Genomic DNA, 15,721 nt, shown 5'->3' with positions numbered 1-15,721 from the left:
CGGACTTAATTTGAATGCAATACTCACCAGGCAACCGTACACAGCAGTGGCAATGGAGGTACTATCAACATGTGCTTCATTATAGAAAGATAAATACATTTGATTTAATTTCAGCAGGAAGGGCCTAATAAGCTGTTCGGCTCTATTTCATAGGCATCGCGCGACGGGGCAGATGCTATGCGGTACAAGTCTTAGTTACAATCATGTTTACTTAGGTCGCAGTACAAACAACGAGTATCAGTACGTGCTTTACATGTTACAGGGATAGGGGACTGGTTAAAAATGTAAATAAAAATATAACTACATTTTCTATGGACAAAAATAAAGCAAGCTAAAAAAAATAATTTAGCCAAGCAAACAATCAGTAACCGGGAACTTTAAGTATGATCCATACAGATTGGTGCTCGTGCTTCCCTGACGATTATTCCATAATGAGGGAGCAGCCACTGCAAAGGCATTTTTTCCACAGCCCTAATCAAACCTGGGGATATTTAAGAGGAAATGGGAGGAGCTTCTAAGCTTCCTTTATTTTGCGGTCAACAGGTGTGGGGACAAACACAACACCTTGTCTTTCTTGCTCTTCCTTATTAACACGCTTTTATTCAACTCACTCTGTCTGTTGTTGTTGTCGTATCCTCAAATCTTGTAACTAAATTTTAACCCACTTCCCAATGTGGTATCGACTGCAAACTTCGTATACTTATGTCTTACTGGTGACAATACTATATTCTATCATAAAAAAAAAAATTTAACCATATTTTTATATGTTATGTTTTGGCTTGGGTCTAATTGTCCACACTCAACTGATGTTGGCTGTAAATCACCATGGTCCCTTACGTTACAGCAAGCTTCGGGGCCACTTCCTGGAGTCGTGGAGTTTTGCCATTATGAGTACGGTACATTTCATTAAAGCGTGTTTAAAAAAAAGTATTTTTTAATATTACTTATTTCTTCATAGCCTCCATTTGTTCCAATTGGAGCCCCTGCCAGTGGTGCGTCAGCATCTGCTCAATCATCTATTGGGGGAAAAAAACGCAACAGCAGCAACACATGTCGATAGAGTCCACAAAATCGAGTAAAGTGTATTTTTTGGGATGTGCATTTATTTTGAGAAGTAGAAATAACTTTAGAGTAGAGGTGCGTCGTATTTTTAAGATGGACAATAAACAGTGTAACTGTGTTTTGACATCCACAAGTTCCCATTGTGACAAATTTGCAATCTAAATGTTTTCACACATCCGAAAAATGCTCCGAGACGTTTCCCTAGCTCTACAATTACTTTTTACTCGTCACAGTCAAAGTAAATCATGCCATAATTGGGATGATACAAATATGTCAAAGACATAATAATATCTATTTTTCAATAAAAGCCTCACTGAGTTTTGTCATTCTTTTGCAATGGAATGTTTGGCTTCATTTTGGAGGAAAAGTATCCAGAGAAAACTCACATATACAACGAAATAACACACAAAGTTCCACACAGATAAGATCACCATCCATACGCTACAATGCCACCTCCTGACCACAATAAAATATTATGGCCAGGAAGTGGCAATAATCTTGGGCAACCAGTGGGAAAGGTCAAGCAGCCAGTAAATATGGATGGCTGCAGCATGAATGGTCGTCGTTAACCCAAGGGAACTCCTCTTGTCGGTGATCCTGTCACCCCGATGCTAGATGAGTTCTCAAAGAGCTGTGCAGACATAACTGGGCAATTAATGCTCTGCAATCTACGTACACCCTCACAACATGGGAAGAAATACGCTGATGTCTGCACAAAGTTACACACAAATAATAAATAACTAATGTCGGTTTGGGGGTAGATTGTTTAGGCGTGTTGGTTCACATGTTTGCTCATGCACGCTGTGCATGCCTGCTCTTGCATGTCATGCTTCTCTGTCCTTCCCTGTGGTGCAAATGCGCTTACCTCCGCTTGTACTGCAAGATCTTGTGTCTACCAAAAAGAGATAAGTAACAATGTCGTAACTTAGTCCACAATGATGAACACAACATAGCGAGTGTCAAAGTTAAACCACGAAATATTTAATAACATAAATAAGCAGACATGTCTGCTTCACATATCCATCACTCCACGTAAAAAAAAAATTCTTACACAACTCATCACGCCAAAGGCCTTCTGGGAATGTGTAATTTCAGCAGCATAGCCTCAAGACAAGCAAACTCTGGACCGGTTTCAACAACAAAATGTCTAACCAGCATAGTCAGGCTTGCTTGAATCAATTCTGATGAACTGCCGATCTTACAGGCAAGGGCCTTCTCTTTACGGTAAGGGTCTTAGTTTGATGCAAAATTTTTCATTTTACACCTCAATTCACAATATTATCAACACTACTCTAAGTAATAAGTTCAGTGTATATAACAATAAAAGTAATACCTGAGCTTCTATGAAAGTTGTAATGTTGTGACTCGAATAGTAAAATGTAGCGTGGGTAATCCCTGTTCCCACCAACAGGACCCAATTGAGGTTGTGTCCACGCCTCTTGTCGCCGGCTGCTCCACCACCACCATGTGCACTGTCTAACTGGGGCTGACAACGTGAATGCCTGAGAGGCGCACGTTGCTGCACGAATAACCAGGGCTCAGGAAACACTCACCGGACGGGGAGGCTCCTGCAGGGTTTCACAAAGAGCGGCCGTCTGAAGGGAAACAACAACAACATTCGCCACTAAGTGGTGGTGATGTCACCATGGTGCATGTACACTCTAAGGCCATGAAGGAAAACATCGCATGCATTCACCCTCATCTGTTTTCCTCACAGTCACAACCGCATCTGCATTGACCATGGCAGCTGATGCGGATACTTGATGCACGAAGGGTAATTTAAAGCATCTCCGATGTGCTACTGTTGTCACCCAGAACTGCCCATGGAACGTATCACGACTCAGTCCCCAATTCACAAACACGAAGGAGGCATCAACACAGCAATAAACTACTCCGCTTCTCTGACGCAATGATCTGGCTCAACCACCTCAATGGTAAATTATAGTTGTTGTTCTACAAGAACATCAGCCAAAAGAAGAAAAATAAGATTTTCGTTTAAAGCTAGCATGTGGCTCAGATAAAGGGAGAAATTGTCATTGTAACAATGGTATTTTCATCATGATGCAATGCTGGATGGAGACCACCCCAAGCCACCACCATCTCTCATGATTTTGCGATGCAGAAATCCATCTAGCTTTTTCACACGAATTCCTCCATCTTAACAATGGACGTCCTCCTCTTGGCCATGTTCCATCCTCTGGCTGCCACTTTGTTGTTTGTCTCAACTACGACCATCAACCATTCGAATGGTGCTTGCTGCCCAAGCCCACTTGCTTTTTTAATTATTTAAACAGTCGGTTTGACATCTCTAACTCTCAGCCGACAAAGGCAATGCCACTGTCATCATGGACAAAATAGAATACAACAACAAAATTCAAGAACTATTAAACGATGGCAGCTATACAAAAATAAAAAGAGACCCCACCAACAGCCTCGTCTCCAAAACCAACAACATCATTTCTGCTTCAACCGCATTAATTGATCAGACCAAACAGTTCTCGTTGAAACCTTCTGCAGCCAGACCACCAAGATTGTACGGCTTGCCAAAGATACATAAAGAAGATACACCTCTTCGTCCCATTGTCTCTACTATCAACTCCCCCACTTACAAACTGGCTCGTTTTTTGTCCGAAATCCTACGGCCTTTCACTGGAAAAACCACCTCTGCAGTACTAAACTCTACTGACCTGGTATCGACAATCAAGGGGATTGCCCTGTCCCCAGACGACCTGCTTGTCAGTTTTGATGTGGTTTCCTTGTTCACCAAGGTACCTGTGCCTGACACCATCGCAATCATTGAAGACTTGGTTCATCAAGGACTGAATGCTGGGGTACCCCCCCTGGTGAAACACTGCTTAACCAATACATACTTCACCTGGAATGGAACCTTCTACAAGCAAATTGAGGGCACCCCAATGGGCTCCCCCCTATCTCCGGTTGTAGCCAACATCTTCATGGAGAAATTTGAGACGGACGCTATCCAGACTGCCACTCTACGCCCGACCTTATGGAAGAGGTACGTAGACGACACTTTTGTCATCTGGCCACATGGCCGGCCTGCTCTAGACCAATTTCTCGACCACATCAATTCCATACACCCAGCCATCAGATTCACCATGGAAGTCGAAAATGATGGCAAGCTACCCTTTTTGGATGTCCTAATCAAAAGGAGACCTGATGGTTCAATGAGCCACTCTGTCTACAGGAAAGCCACCCACACGGATGCTTATCTAAAACCGGATTCCCACCACCATCCATCCCAGAAGAATTCCCTCATCAAGACTCTATATCATAGAGCCCAATGCATCTCCGACCATGAACACATTTCCAGTGAACTCAAACACGTACGCCAAGCTCTTAAGGCAAATGGTTACTCCGACTATACAATCCGCAAAGCCATCACTCCAACCATCAAGAAGGATCCTGTTGAGGAGCCTTTCAAGACCATCACCTTACCCTACATTGCTGGGGTCACAAAAAAGATCTCCAAAATCCTGATTAAACACAAGATCCAGGTCCGATTCAACACAGTACATAAAATCCGTGATCTGGTACCGTCTGTAAAAGATGTGGTTCCAGACATACAGTACCCTGGCGTCTACAAACTAAGTTGCCTCTGTGGTAGCAGTTACATTGGGGAAACCAAACGACATGTCTCGGACCGCATCCGTGAACATAAAGCTGACCTGAAACACGGTAGGACAAACACCTCAGCCGTGGCAGATCACTGTTACAACTCAGTGGGCTCACATGATATCGACTTCTCCAAGACAGAGGTTCTCTGCAAGCCATCTGGCTATCATGAGAGATTCGTTCATGAGGCGATCCACATATACAAACACAGAGACAATTTTAACCGAGAAGATGGATTCTGGCTCAGCAATCATTGGAAGGACGTAATAAACCATTTCGATACACATTAGGGTGTGTAGAATAATACATAGTGTTATATTAAATGTATAAGATATAGGTTGGTTTACAGCAATACAGTATATAATTTAATGTTGGGTTTATCTATGGCAGTATATAGTACGGTATATGCTCGTGTGATATAAGAGAATAAGGTTTAGATGGAAGCATATTATAGAATTTTTACGAGGTAGAATTGTAATGTATTACTTGCTGTTAGTAACTCAGCTTATTATAGAGTATAGTAAGTATACTGATGGTGCGATGCAGTTTATACTTTAGTTTTTTATGTAGTTTATACTTTAGTTTTCTACGTGGTTGTTGAGTAACTGCAGCTACATATCATTAACATTCCTTTCCTTTGTTACTGCTAATCCCTGCACCCCCCTTGGTTGCTGCTGATCCTGCATAATGCATGGGCATAATATGACTTTGACACCCCCCCGCCCAACGCCTACGCATTTCCCATGAATATGCTAAATCCCTCTTCACATGCACATTCTTTTTGTTAAGGCGCTCTTCAACCCCCAATGCAGCTTATATATAAGCTCCTAGTTTGGTAGTGTCTCATTCTTCACCTGAAGACGGCTGCTTGCGTTGTAGCCGAAACGTCGTGAGAATTGTTTTATTATGTTTTATTTTTATTATTTTATTACTTCCCTTCTACGTGACTTTACCGAAAGAAACAAGAAGATGGATCTCTAACTTGCATACATTATCTATTCAATGTCTGATTGTTAAGTGAACTTGTCCATGAACTTTGTTTTGCCCATATCTATCTCATACGCAACGTTTCAGTCTTCTTGATTAAGTTCTTATAACGTGTCCCGTAAATCATTCCAAAATTGGCTGTTGCAATGACGATAAAGTCGAAAAATATGAGATGGTTAATATTTGCTCCTTTAATATGTATGAATTTGTTTCTTAAATCTAATGACAGTTGAAACCGTATTTCAGCTTCATCCTTAACACTCACTGGTCTTTGTGCATGTGTAGAGAAGTTCCGACGGACGTACTCGGAGACGGAGGTAAGTTAGGGGCTTCCGCCAGGGTTTATTACTCTTGGTCAATACTACACAGGGTACACAACTCCCAGGGGCTAGGGGTCCTACTCTGAGTCTGGGTCCCTGCCGGCTAGCTCCGGTCTCTCTCTCGTGTCGGATCGTGGAGTCTGCCGACTCCACCGACCGGAGAGAGAAGCACCTCTTCGGCTACCACTGGCTTCTCCCCAGACTCCCTATTTGATCCCTCTCACTATCCCTGGTTCCCTCTTCACCCTGTTTACTATCCCCGTTCCTATAGTGACCCCGCTTACGTCACGGGGTCTCCCTTAAATACCCTCTGAGGCGTGACATCACGTGCACTGCCCAGCACGTGCGACCCCATGTCCCGTGATGTCACCGCACCGGACAGCGCACGCGACGCCACCACTCTCCTCTACTCCTCTACATCACCCCCCCCTGTGAAAAAAATTCAGCTGACTCGGCTGTAAACAATATAAAAGTAGAGTAGTCCCAGAACCACAAACCAACATATTCACAACCAACCGACAACATCCAGGCAGCATGACAACAATCAATCAAATTTCAAAACTTTGAAACTCTCATCACGCGCTGCCATCAATACAAAGGCGGAATCCCGATGGCCCAGACAACACACACCAACAAACAACAATTGAACAATTGAGCAGCCCAGACAAAACACACCAAAACGGACAATTGGGCAGTCTTAGACAAAACACGCCAACATAACACAATTGAGCGATGAGGGCTGGAGGCCGACGGCAGCGTTTCCACAGGCCATCAACAGAGCGCACGCCTCCCCATGTGGCACGAATCGCCAGGGCAGGCACCGTGCCAGCTAGTGACAGGCCCCGGGAGAGCCGCAGCAGCCCAGCAGCCCAACGCAGCTCCTGCCAGGCGCGCGCCGGCCCGAGCGGCGGCTCCTGCTGCCCATGCCGCGGCAAGATGCAGAGCCGCGGCGTCGGCATGGCAACGCCCAGGCACCGCGAGGTGCGGGGCCGCGTCGTCGCCGGCGGCCCCCACCGCGATCGCGGCAAAATAGCAGCCTGGTGCGGCGTCGCCGGCGGCAAAACCCGCATGCACAGCGAGGTGCGGTGCCCCGGCGTGACCCTCGGCCCACCCCGCGGCCGCGGCAACCATAGCAGCCGCGGTGGCGGGCGCGCCAAACCCCGCAGGCACGGCGATGCTCGGAACCGCGGCAACTTCCGCGGCGCGGCATCGTGAGGAGCCGCGGCAGCGATGCACGGGGCCACGGCGACACCCGCAGCGTACCCCGCCAGCGCGGCGATGGCCGGAACCACGGCGGCACCCTCGGCAACTCCCGTGGTGCGGCGAGGTGTGGAGCCCCGGACGTACCTGGGGCTCCCCCGGCGGGCGCAGCATGGTGCGGAGCTGTGGCATCGCCGCTGGCAGACCCCGCGCGCGCGGTGTGGCGCGAAGTCGCGGCGGCACCCACGGTGGACAACGGCGTCGCAGTTGCCATGGCAGCCATGGCGCCGACGTGCGGCGTCGCATGAACAATGGCCGCCACCTGCAGCGTCGCAGTTAAAATGGCGGCCGCCTGAGGCGCCCCAACCAACATGGCCGCCGCTGGCGACGTCGCAGGCAAAATAGCCAGCTGGGGCGTCGCGGCGAAGATGGCGGCCGCCTCTCGCGGCGTCCCGGCAGTTGACAGTTGCTCCCATCCCGAGTGCGGACCGGGAGGACCCAACTTCGCCTCCGCGATGTCGAGACAGGCGCAGAGCTGCGCAATCGCCTGCAGGAGCTGCCTCAGCAGGTCTGCAGGGGTGCTCCCCGTCTCCAGCGGTGGTGGCGGCGAGCTGGCACCCCCGCCCGTCGTCTTCTCGGGGCCTGTCACCGGAGCCCCGGACTCCGGGGTCACTGCCGAAGCCTCCTCCCCGCTGTCTTCATCCTCCGATCGTCCCGTCGCTGGGTTCTTGCGCTCCGCTCCCGATGTAAACATTGTAGCAGCAGTGCAGACACTCTGACACCAGTTGTAGAGAAGTTCCGACGGACGTACTCGGAGACGGAGGTAAGTTAGGGGCTTCCGCCAGGGTTTATTACTCTTGGTCAATACTACACAGGGTACACAACTCCCAGGGGCTAGGGGTCCTACTCTGAGTCTGGGTCCCTGCCGGCTAGCTCCGGTCTCTCTCTCGTGTCGGATCGTGGAGTCTGCCGACTCCACCGACCGGAGAGAGAAGCACCTCTTCGGCTACCACTGGCTTCTCCCCAGACTCCCTATTTGATCCCTCTCACTATCCCTGGTTCCCTCTTCACCCTGTTTACTATCCCCGTTCCTATAGTGACCCCGCTTACGTCACGGGGTCTCCCTTAAATACCCTCTGAGGCGTGACATCACGTGCACTGCCCAGCACGTGCGACCCCATGTCCCGTGATGTCACCGCACCGGACAGCGCACGCGACGCCACCACTCTCCTCTACTCCTCTACACATGAATAGATTTAACAATTAATGCGAACTCATAGCTTTTCAAGCAATGTGCAGTTGTGAAAAAAAATACAACACTTGAGTAGTGATGTCATGCCAGTTCAAGGTACAATTTTAATGAAAATGCACAGACAGATTTGAAAACTATTAAATAAAACTATACACTAAACTATTTTGTATTTTACCAGGTATCGCCTCTTGAGCTATACAGGTTTTGTTCAGACGTAGCCTGGCCGCAAATGATAGCTCAACAAAGTGGCTTACCACGTGGAACGGTATAGCAGCCAGATACTCTAAACGCATGCTTCTAAATATGGAGGGAAAAACCGGAGGACCTGGAGAAAAATCCACATAACCACGGAGAGAACATGCATACTCCAAATATACAGGCGTCAGAGTCGGTATCAAACCCATGACCTCCGGTGTACTAGGCGAGGTAGTTGACATCTCACCACTGCAGCGCCCATTACCTTTACATACAAATGATATTTAAATACTGAAACTGCTCTGGACTGTCCGTTTATGATTATCTATTGAAAACACAAGTATGACGTTTAGGGAGGAACCAATGAGTCACATGTAAGGTTTCTACTTCTGTTGGGCAATGTTAGAAGTGTACACTTTGTTGATTTTCGTATAAAGGGTGAATTATGAAAAATGAAGAAAGTAACACCCATATACACTCCCATTGCTCGCACTGATTCACACCTCTTCACCTCCATACCTTAGCAAGAGCGACCTTCAAGGCTTTGTCCTCCGACACACCAGCCAGGATCTGAAAGGAAATAGTCACGTGCATTAACAACTTACAGAGTGTGATTATCAAAACTATTTAAATGGAAGGAACCACTATATTGAGATTTCATGCAGAGAGTAAAAACTAAAAAATCTGAAAAAGAGGCAGGCGGAGAGATATGTTATCCTCAAGGCTATTCACAACATTACAATGTATTTTATTAAATCGGCAATGGAAAAATATAGACGTGAACTTGAAAAAAAGGAAAGATGGATGAAAGTCATGATAATAATGAATAACATTTCATTTAAAAAAGTGGAAATGATTTTTTTACTTCATAGAGAAGGCTGAATAGTTGACTTTAAAATAAATATCGATTTAAAAAAATCTGTAAATTATGCATCAATTTGCATCGATGAAGGGGACCGCATCTGCCATACACTGTTCTGCAGCCACTTAGGGCTGACCACTGTTTCTTGGGGAAGATCAAACCCTGGGAGTTCTTAACAAAATAACAGTCATGAACAAACATAACAGTTAATGAACATGTAAAATACAAAGCAGGAGTCAGACATGAAGATATGCTCTTACCAAGGATATTCGCAAAAACATGATAGTACATTTTCCAAAAATGTAATTGAAAAAAAGTGCATAAACATAAACGGAGAAAGGATTAATCATGTCAGATTTACTGACAATGTAGTCCTTATGTAACAACCAATGGACAATTTCAAATAACTTAACAAGGAGGGCTGCAACGTTGGGCTCAAGATGAATGAGCAAAACAAACGCCATGAATAAAGAGCTTGCTAAACCAATGGGAATAACTGTTGAAAGGGACACACGTGGAAAACACAGCAGATTTTTTTCATGTATATCTATATATAGGGTAGTTAATTAAGGTGAATCGAGAACATGATTAAATGAACGAGCGAACGCGAGCAAGGTGGAGTGCTTTTGTAAAACTGAATTTTACAATAAAAAAAAGATACCAAATATGCCTGCAGAAGAACATTTTTAAGCAGTGCAACATGTCCCACTGTTAACAAATGTATGCATCTTGATTTGAAGCTTTCGTGACTGCAGGAATCCATACTCTGGTTCTTTCGGTAAAGTCACGTAGGGTATAAAATATTTCGTACCGTACGTCGCCAACTGTGCTAACAGGAGATGCGGGGGAAGGACAACAAACAAAACACAAACAAGTTCCCACAGACATTTGTAAGAACAAAGCAATTATGGCAACTAAATGGCAACACGTGTTGCATGGCTCAGATTCTAACACCGTGCTATGTTCATGGAAAATTAGTGCTGTGAGCTCATTAAACATCAAGGTGTCGGTGACGAACCGGTTGGTACTTGCGCTGCACCCTGAGCACGTCCAGGGGGCTGAGGCCGCTCCTCTGGCCGATGGGAGCTCTAGCTGTTGTCGTGGGGGTGATCGTCTCACTCATGTAGTCCGAGGACGAGGCATACCTAGAGAGGAGATCAGCGCGTTACACACTGGACTTGAGTGACTGGTTACCACACTAAACCATTTACCGGTTACTTAACACATCTGTAATCAATTCCTTCCTTAGCACAGATGACGACCAATTGAGGTGAAGTTTACAGGTTGTAAGCCAAGCGTACATCAGTGCCAAACACGAGCCTGCCGAGTTTGCATTTGCAACTCATTTATTCCCATGTAGCCGGGGACACCGATGTATTATTCATCTCAACCACCAAACAGACCCTACATTGCTCCCTGCACGAGAGAGTTTCATGTCTAAAGTGTTGTTTATAGGAGCGGCACTGAGTCTTAACTATCCACCTTAAGCTTCACAGGCGATGGTAACTCGGAATAAACTGTACACTTTCGTACAGACATACTCCGATTTACACCCAGGATGCATTCCTGAAAACCAGAATTTTTATTGAAATTATTAAATTAGAAGAAAGTTTCGGAAAACGGGAGGGTGTAAGTGGGGGGTATGACTGTATTTTTGTTTGCTATTAAATGATAAACATCAAATATTTAAAATATTTAGTTATTTGTTATTAAGTATAAATTAATTTCCGAAGAATGTAATAAAAATGTTGTATTTTCTCAATTATGGAATTACAGTAAAATCTCTCGGTGAGCCGCACTATGAAGAGTGAGCCCTGGTCCGGGTAACCAAAAACTCTGGCCAGTTGTGAATACAGCGTAATTCATTGCTAACGACACACCCCCCCCCCTAATACATACCTAGCATGGACAACACTTAAAAATAATTAAAATACATTTCTTCATACATTTAGTCTAATTTACAACACTATGGAAAAATATAAATGAAAAAACTACTGTTTTGCGTTTACAGAATTACGTGTTGCGATGACTGTATTGCGTGGTGTTGTTATGTACCAATCCTTGACGTTTGTTGAGGCTGCACCAAAGAGATGTAAACAGTAATAAGCAGAAATGTGGAACACAAAAAATCAAGAGCGTTGGTCCAGCTAAATGTAAATCCAGATAGCCAGGCCAAGGAGAGGCTGAAAAAGATGTGGATGAGGTGGTGACTATTACGAGCATCATCAGGCCGTGTTGGAGGATTTCAAGATGGCTTCCCCTATTCACAGGGGAGAACGCCATCAGACTTCCTGGTAAACTTCTGGACGCCCAAAGGATTGAAATTCCAAGGAAGTTGTGTTACTGCCCTTCTGTGTGGTCTCGTAGCACAGCAGGTGGGAGTGTTCATGTGCCATCTGGGAGAAATAGGCTTTACGTAAAATTGTTATGTCATGGTATTCTTGATTCCTGCTTTTCATGCTTGTTTTTTGTTATTTAAGTATATGAGATGAAAGTTTATTGGGGTGGTGTCCACCCTCCTCGCCCATCAGACCCTCACACACCCCGAACTGCTAGCCTGGGTTCATCTAGCTGGGGTTCAGTTAGTCTGAATTTTACTGTATTTGCAGTATTCCAGACATCCCTCTATAACCAGAAAGGCTCCCTTCCCCAAATTAATCCGGTTTTGAGAAGTTTTACTGCATTCATGCTAGTGAAGGCCACAGCCTGTGTGAGATCCACCTGCCGTAGTGCATGATCGAGAGGTAGTCGTAGGGCAGATATTCTCTACAGCCACTGCATTCCAGCCGTTTGAACTGCCCAAGCTCATCTGCAGGTAGCAGGCACACGTGGCTCTTATTAACCGACAACATTGGTTTTATGCTTGCATCTACAAAACACACCTTTCATCATGTTGTATGTATGTAGGTTGAACTTCTTTCGCACCGTACATAGCCAACCGTGCGAATCGGAGGTGTGGAAATTGCTACCGGTTCTACCAAGAGCGCACACAGTTAGATTGTTGGGGTAGCGTTTGGGTAGGTGGAACGTGTGCAACAAGTGGCTTGACTTCTTTCGAGTGCTGTGAGCTGTTGGAGTAAATGGACGGTAATATTGCTCAGTGCTTAAATAAAATAATAAAAGGCCCTAAGTCAATCCACAGCAGGATAAAGGCTTCCCCACGACGTCATGTCAGTCGTGGAGGTTGTTTGACCGTACTTCACGCTGGGGGATTGCAGTATGGTGAAAGAGGGTGCCCCCCAAAAAAAAAACAATACGTTCGTCAGTAACGTCGTACACTGGTGTTAACTATGGCCGGGAATACTAACTTGGGTAACCTACACCATTGCTCTTCCCGACTCGATGTGTATTTGTTTATGATGTTAAATTTAACGTAATATTTTGCACAATTATTTGTGAGAAGGCATGGCGTTAAAATACCCCTTATTTATCTTGAAAAGGGATCGTTATAAAGTGTAACAGTGATGTTCTTCTTATTCAAGTAACTTCAATGCACAAACAGCACCAGTTGCATGGAAAATGTGGTTCCAATATCAGCCCTCCAGTGCAATGTTTTACCCAGCGGTACGTACTGAGGGTTAGCATCAGTGCTATATTGTGTAATGTGACATTATAAACTCTAGCAAGAGCTGTATATTGGATTAATAGTGATAATTCCAGTATTTATACGAGGCTGTGCTGTGACTGTTTTAGCCCAGCACTGTTTATTTATATGGGAGCAAGGATGAGAAACTCAAAATAATTTCCTGCTCAAATGAGCATGAAGGCAGTACTCATCTTCCATGTAGAGCCTCGAGGCAGTGTTGAAAATTCCACATTGCTATGGTGGGGGCAGGTCCATTTATAAGACGACCACTGTTGACTTCTCCACAAGGTGGTACTCATTGCATTTACCTGAGAGAAATAATGGGCTGAATCAACCCCATCACCGGCATTTGAACTCATAACCTTCTGAGTGGAGTACACTCACTCTACAGGTAGACCACCTTTCCGGTGAATAACATAATTGGATTAAAACAAACTCCAGCTGAAGTTTCTCCAGCTCAAATGCGTGTAGAGTGGAACTTATCTCCACTGGTGGCTCTGGGAGTGTGGTGGTATTCCACAAACCTATGGTGGAGACCAGTGCTTCTATAGGATGACCACTGTGGACATCCCATAAAGTGGTACTTGTTTTAACGAGCCAACCCGTGAGCAGCACGTGAACCCTTGCATCGGCGTGTGGAGTGAGCGCCGTGAGTGCGGTGCTGCCCGGCCGCATGTGACAAAAGACAAAGATCTCCCGTATAGCCTTAACAGAATGTTGGGGCAAGTGCTGTTAGTGAGCACCTATGGAGGCTCTCACAGCACACGAGGAAGGTGGGTGGCCAGCACCACGCTCGGCTGCCTTTATCTCCCTAGTGGCGATGTTTAAACACCACACCAGGTACTCATTTGAGGCTGAGTCAACCTAGGGGAGGCCCAGGACCGGTTCAGATAATCGTCACTAGTGTTGGCCGTGAGCGAGAATTCAATTCGGGTCGCCGGATTCATAGTGCAACGCGCTAACCGTTACACCACTGCTCCCCATACGTGGCAGCACACGCACCACCACGGGTCGCGACACAGTCATTGCGGACCGTCGTAGAAACAAAAACGATCGTTCGCGTGCCCATCTGTACGTTCGTTACTAAAACTGCACTGGAGGAAGCAACACGAGCAATGGGAAGATTGCGTGGCAGTTTCTTGCACCTGCTGTGTTGACACTTCCTCGTTAAAGTAAACTACACACTGGACATCGAATTAATGTGCTCTTTGTGCAATACAAGCCGTTTCTAGTAATGAATAGCATGCCTACCCATGGATGCTTTACTCACTCTAGTGGCACCACTCACCTTCCTTGACGTTGTCCTCGTGGACCTTTATGTGCTGGTCACGGTCACTGCGACAGTGCTCGTGGTGGAAGCCGAGCGTGTGCATGAGCTCGTGCAGAACGATGCCCTTGGTCACCTTCCTGGGCTCCAGGGACAAAGACTGGGCCCCTCCTTTCTTGCCCAGGAAGGACCAGCTCCTGGTGGCGAAAATTCCCATGGAATTTCACGATCACCCCCATGACCTTCACGTCATGATTACCTTGCATTATGCGGAGCCACTGCTGATAGTCAAAAAGAATGTTAGCTATTGGTGGCGAGTGGCATGAAAGCTGAATGGCTTGCAAGTCACTACCTGAACACCCCACGCAGGAAGTACCTGGCGTAAGCCTGCGTAGAAGGCAATTGGCTGTGTTTGAAAAACGCACACTAGTGCAGCTATTTTGTTCATAAATGGAATATGAATGAGTCGCCAAATTATCAATGTGCATTCTGTTCATCACATAACCGAGCACTGCCCATTAGACAATTACACAGGATGCACACACGCTATATGTTAAGCAACTATCGATGCCATCAAATGGAATACCAAACTGAACATACAGTTAAAATTATATCTCAGTTGCTTTTAAATGTCATACGAAAGATGACCTTCAAAGTAAAAAAAAGACTGTATTGTGTGATAATCTTGGTTCAGAGAAGGGGTTAAATTTCTACGTCTGCACGCTGTAAGGGTCTCAGTAAGATCCACTCCACAAGAAATACTATTACTTGGCTTTCTAAGCTTGAATTTGCCATTACCAATGTGTGTTCCTCTCAACAGAAGACAAAAATGCCACGAACAAATAATACATTCAAATGCAGTAAATCAGCCCTTTTCGAGCCAGGCAAGAGTTCATTTTGCTTGCAAGTGAAACCTCAAAAAGCTGAGGGGCACTGCTTAGATCCTGGGTTTGATTCGAGGCAGCTGCCTGTGATTAAACTACATTCTCAAGTGTAATGAATTGATGGTCTCAGTTTGGTGAACAATGAATTCACACAAAACAATCTCACTACATTAAATGCAATTTTGTACTTAATTTGGCTAATTTCTAGCTCTGAGATTTAAAACATTTGGTTCACTGTCATAGAGCAAACATAAGTCTCCTATGCAGAGCAGGTGAAAAAGTGCTGCCTTCCACTCTGGATCATTGGTCACTTTAGGGGATCTCAGAGGTAGTTCTGTGATATCCCCTTCAGTGGGTTTCTAACACGAAGGGTTGCCCTGCCCTGCAGAGATCTGAATCGATAAATCTCTCTTCTCTCTGTCCACACAACGCTCACTCTACACCTCAATTTCTCTCTACGCCACACTCACCCT

At 45.6% G+C, this 15,721-nt stretch overlaps 1 protein-coding gene across 2 annotated transcripts in view; it reads right to left on the bottom strand.

Annotated features, from left to right (window-relative positions):
* Window positions 1–15,721, bottom strand: part of LOC133359155 (hatching enzyme 1.2-like) — a 29,453-nt gene that overhangs the window by 2,258 nt on the left and 11,474 nt on the right. For both annotated transcript variants that reach the window (XM_061577558.1, XM_061577559.1), the window contains exons 8-14: window positions 14,386–14,561; window positions 12,233–12,320; window positions 10,530–10,656; window positions 9,169–9,219; window positions 2,616–2,657; window positions 1,928–1,954; window positions 945–1,016 (exon numbers count right to left, since the gene is read on the bottom strand). In XM_061577558.1, coding sequence (XP_061433542.1) covers window positions 945–1,016; window positions 1,928–1,954; window positions 2,616–2,657; window positions 9,169–9,219; window positions 10,530–10,656; window positions 12,233–12,320; window positions 14,386–14,561 — 583 coding nt within the window. The remainder of the gene's footprint in view (window positions 1–944; window positions 1,017–1,927; window positions 1,955–2,615; window positions 2,658–9,168; window positions 9,220–10,529; window positions 10,657–12,232; window positions 12,321–14,385; window positions 14,562–15,721) is intronic.

This window comes from Lethenteron reissneri, chromosome 64 (genome assembly GCF_015708825.2).
Source record: "Lethenteron reissneri isolate LAM-NWPU_2019-01 chromosome 64, ASM1570882v1, whole genome shotgun sequence".
Classification (NCBI taxonomy): Eukaryota; Metazoa; Chordata; class Hyperoartia; order Petromyzontiformes; family Petromyzontidae; genus Lethenteron; species Lethenteron reissneri.
The sequence above is the reverse complement of the archived record's forward strand: the minus strand, read 5'-3'. Positions and strand labels throughout refer to the sequence as shown.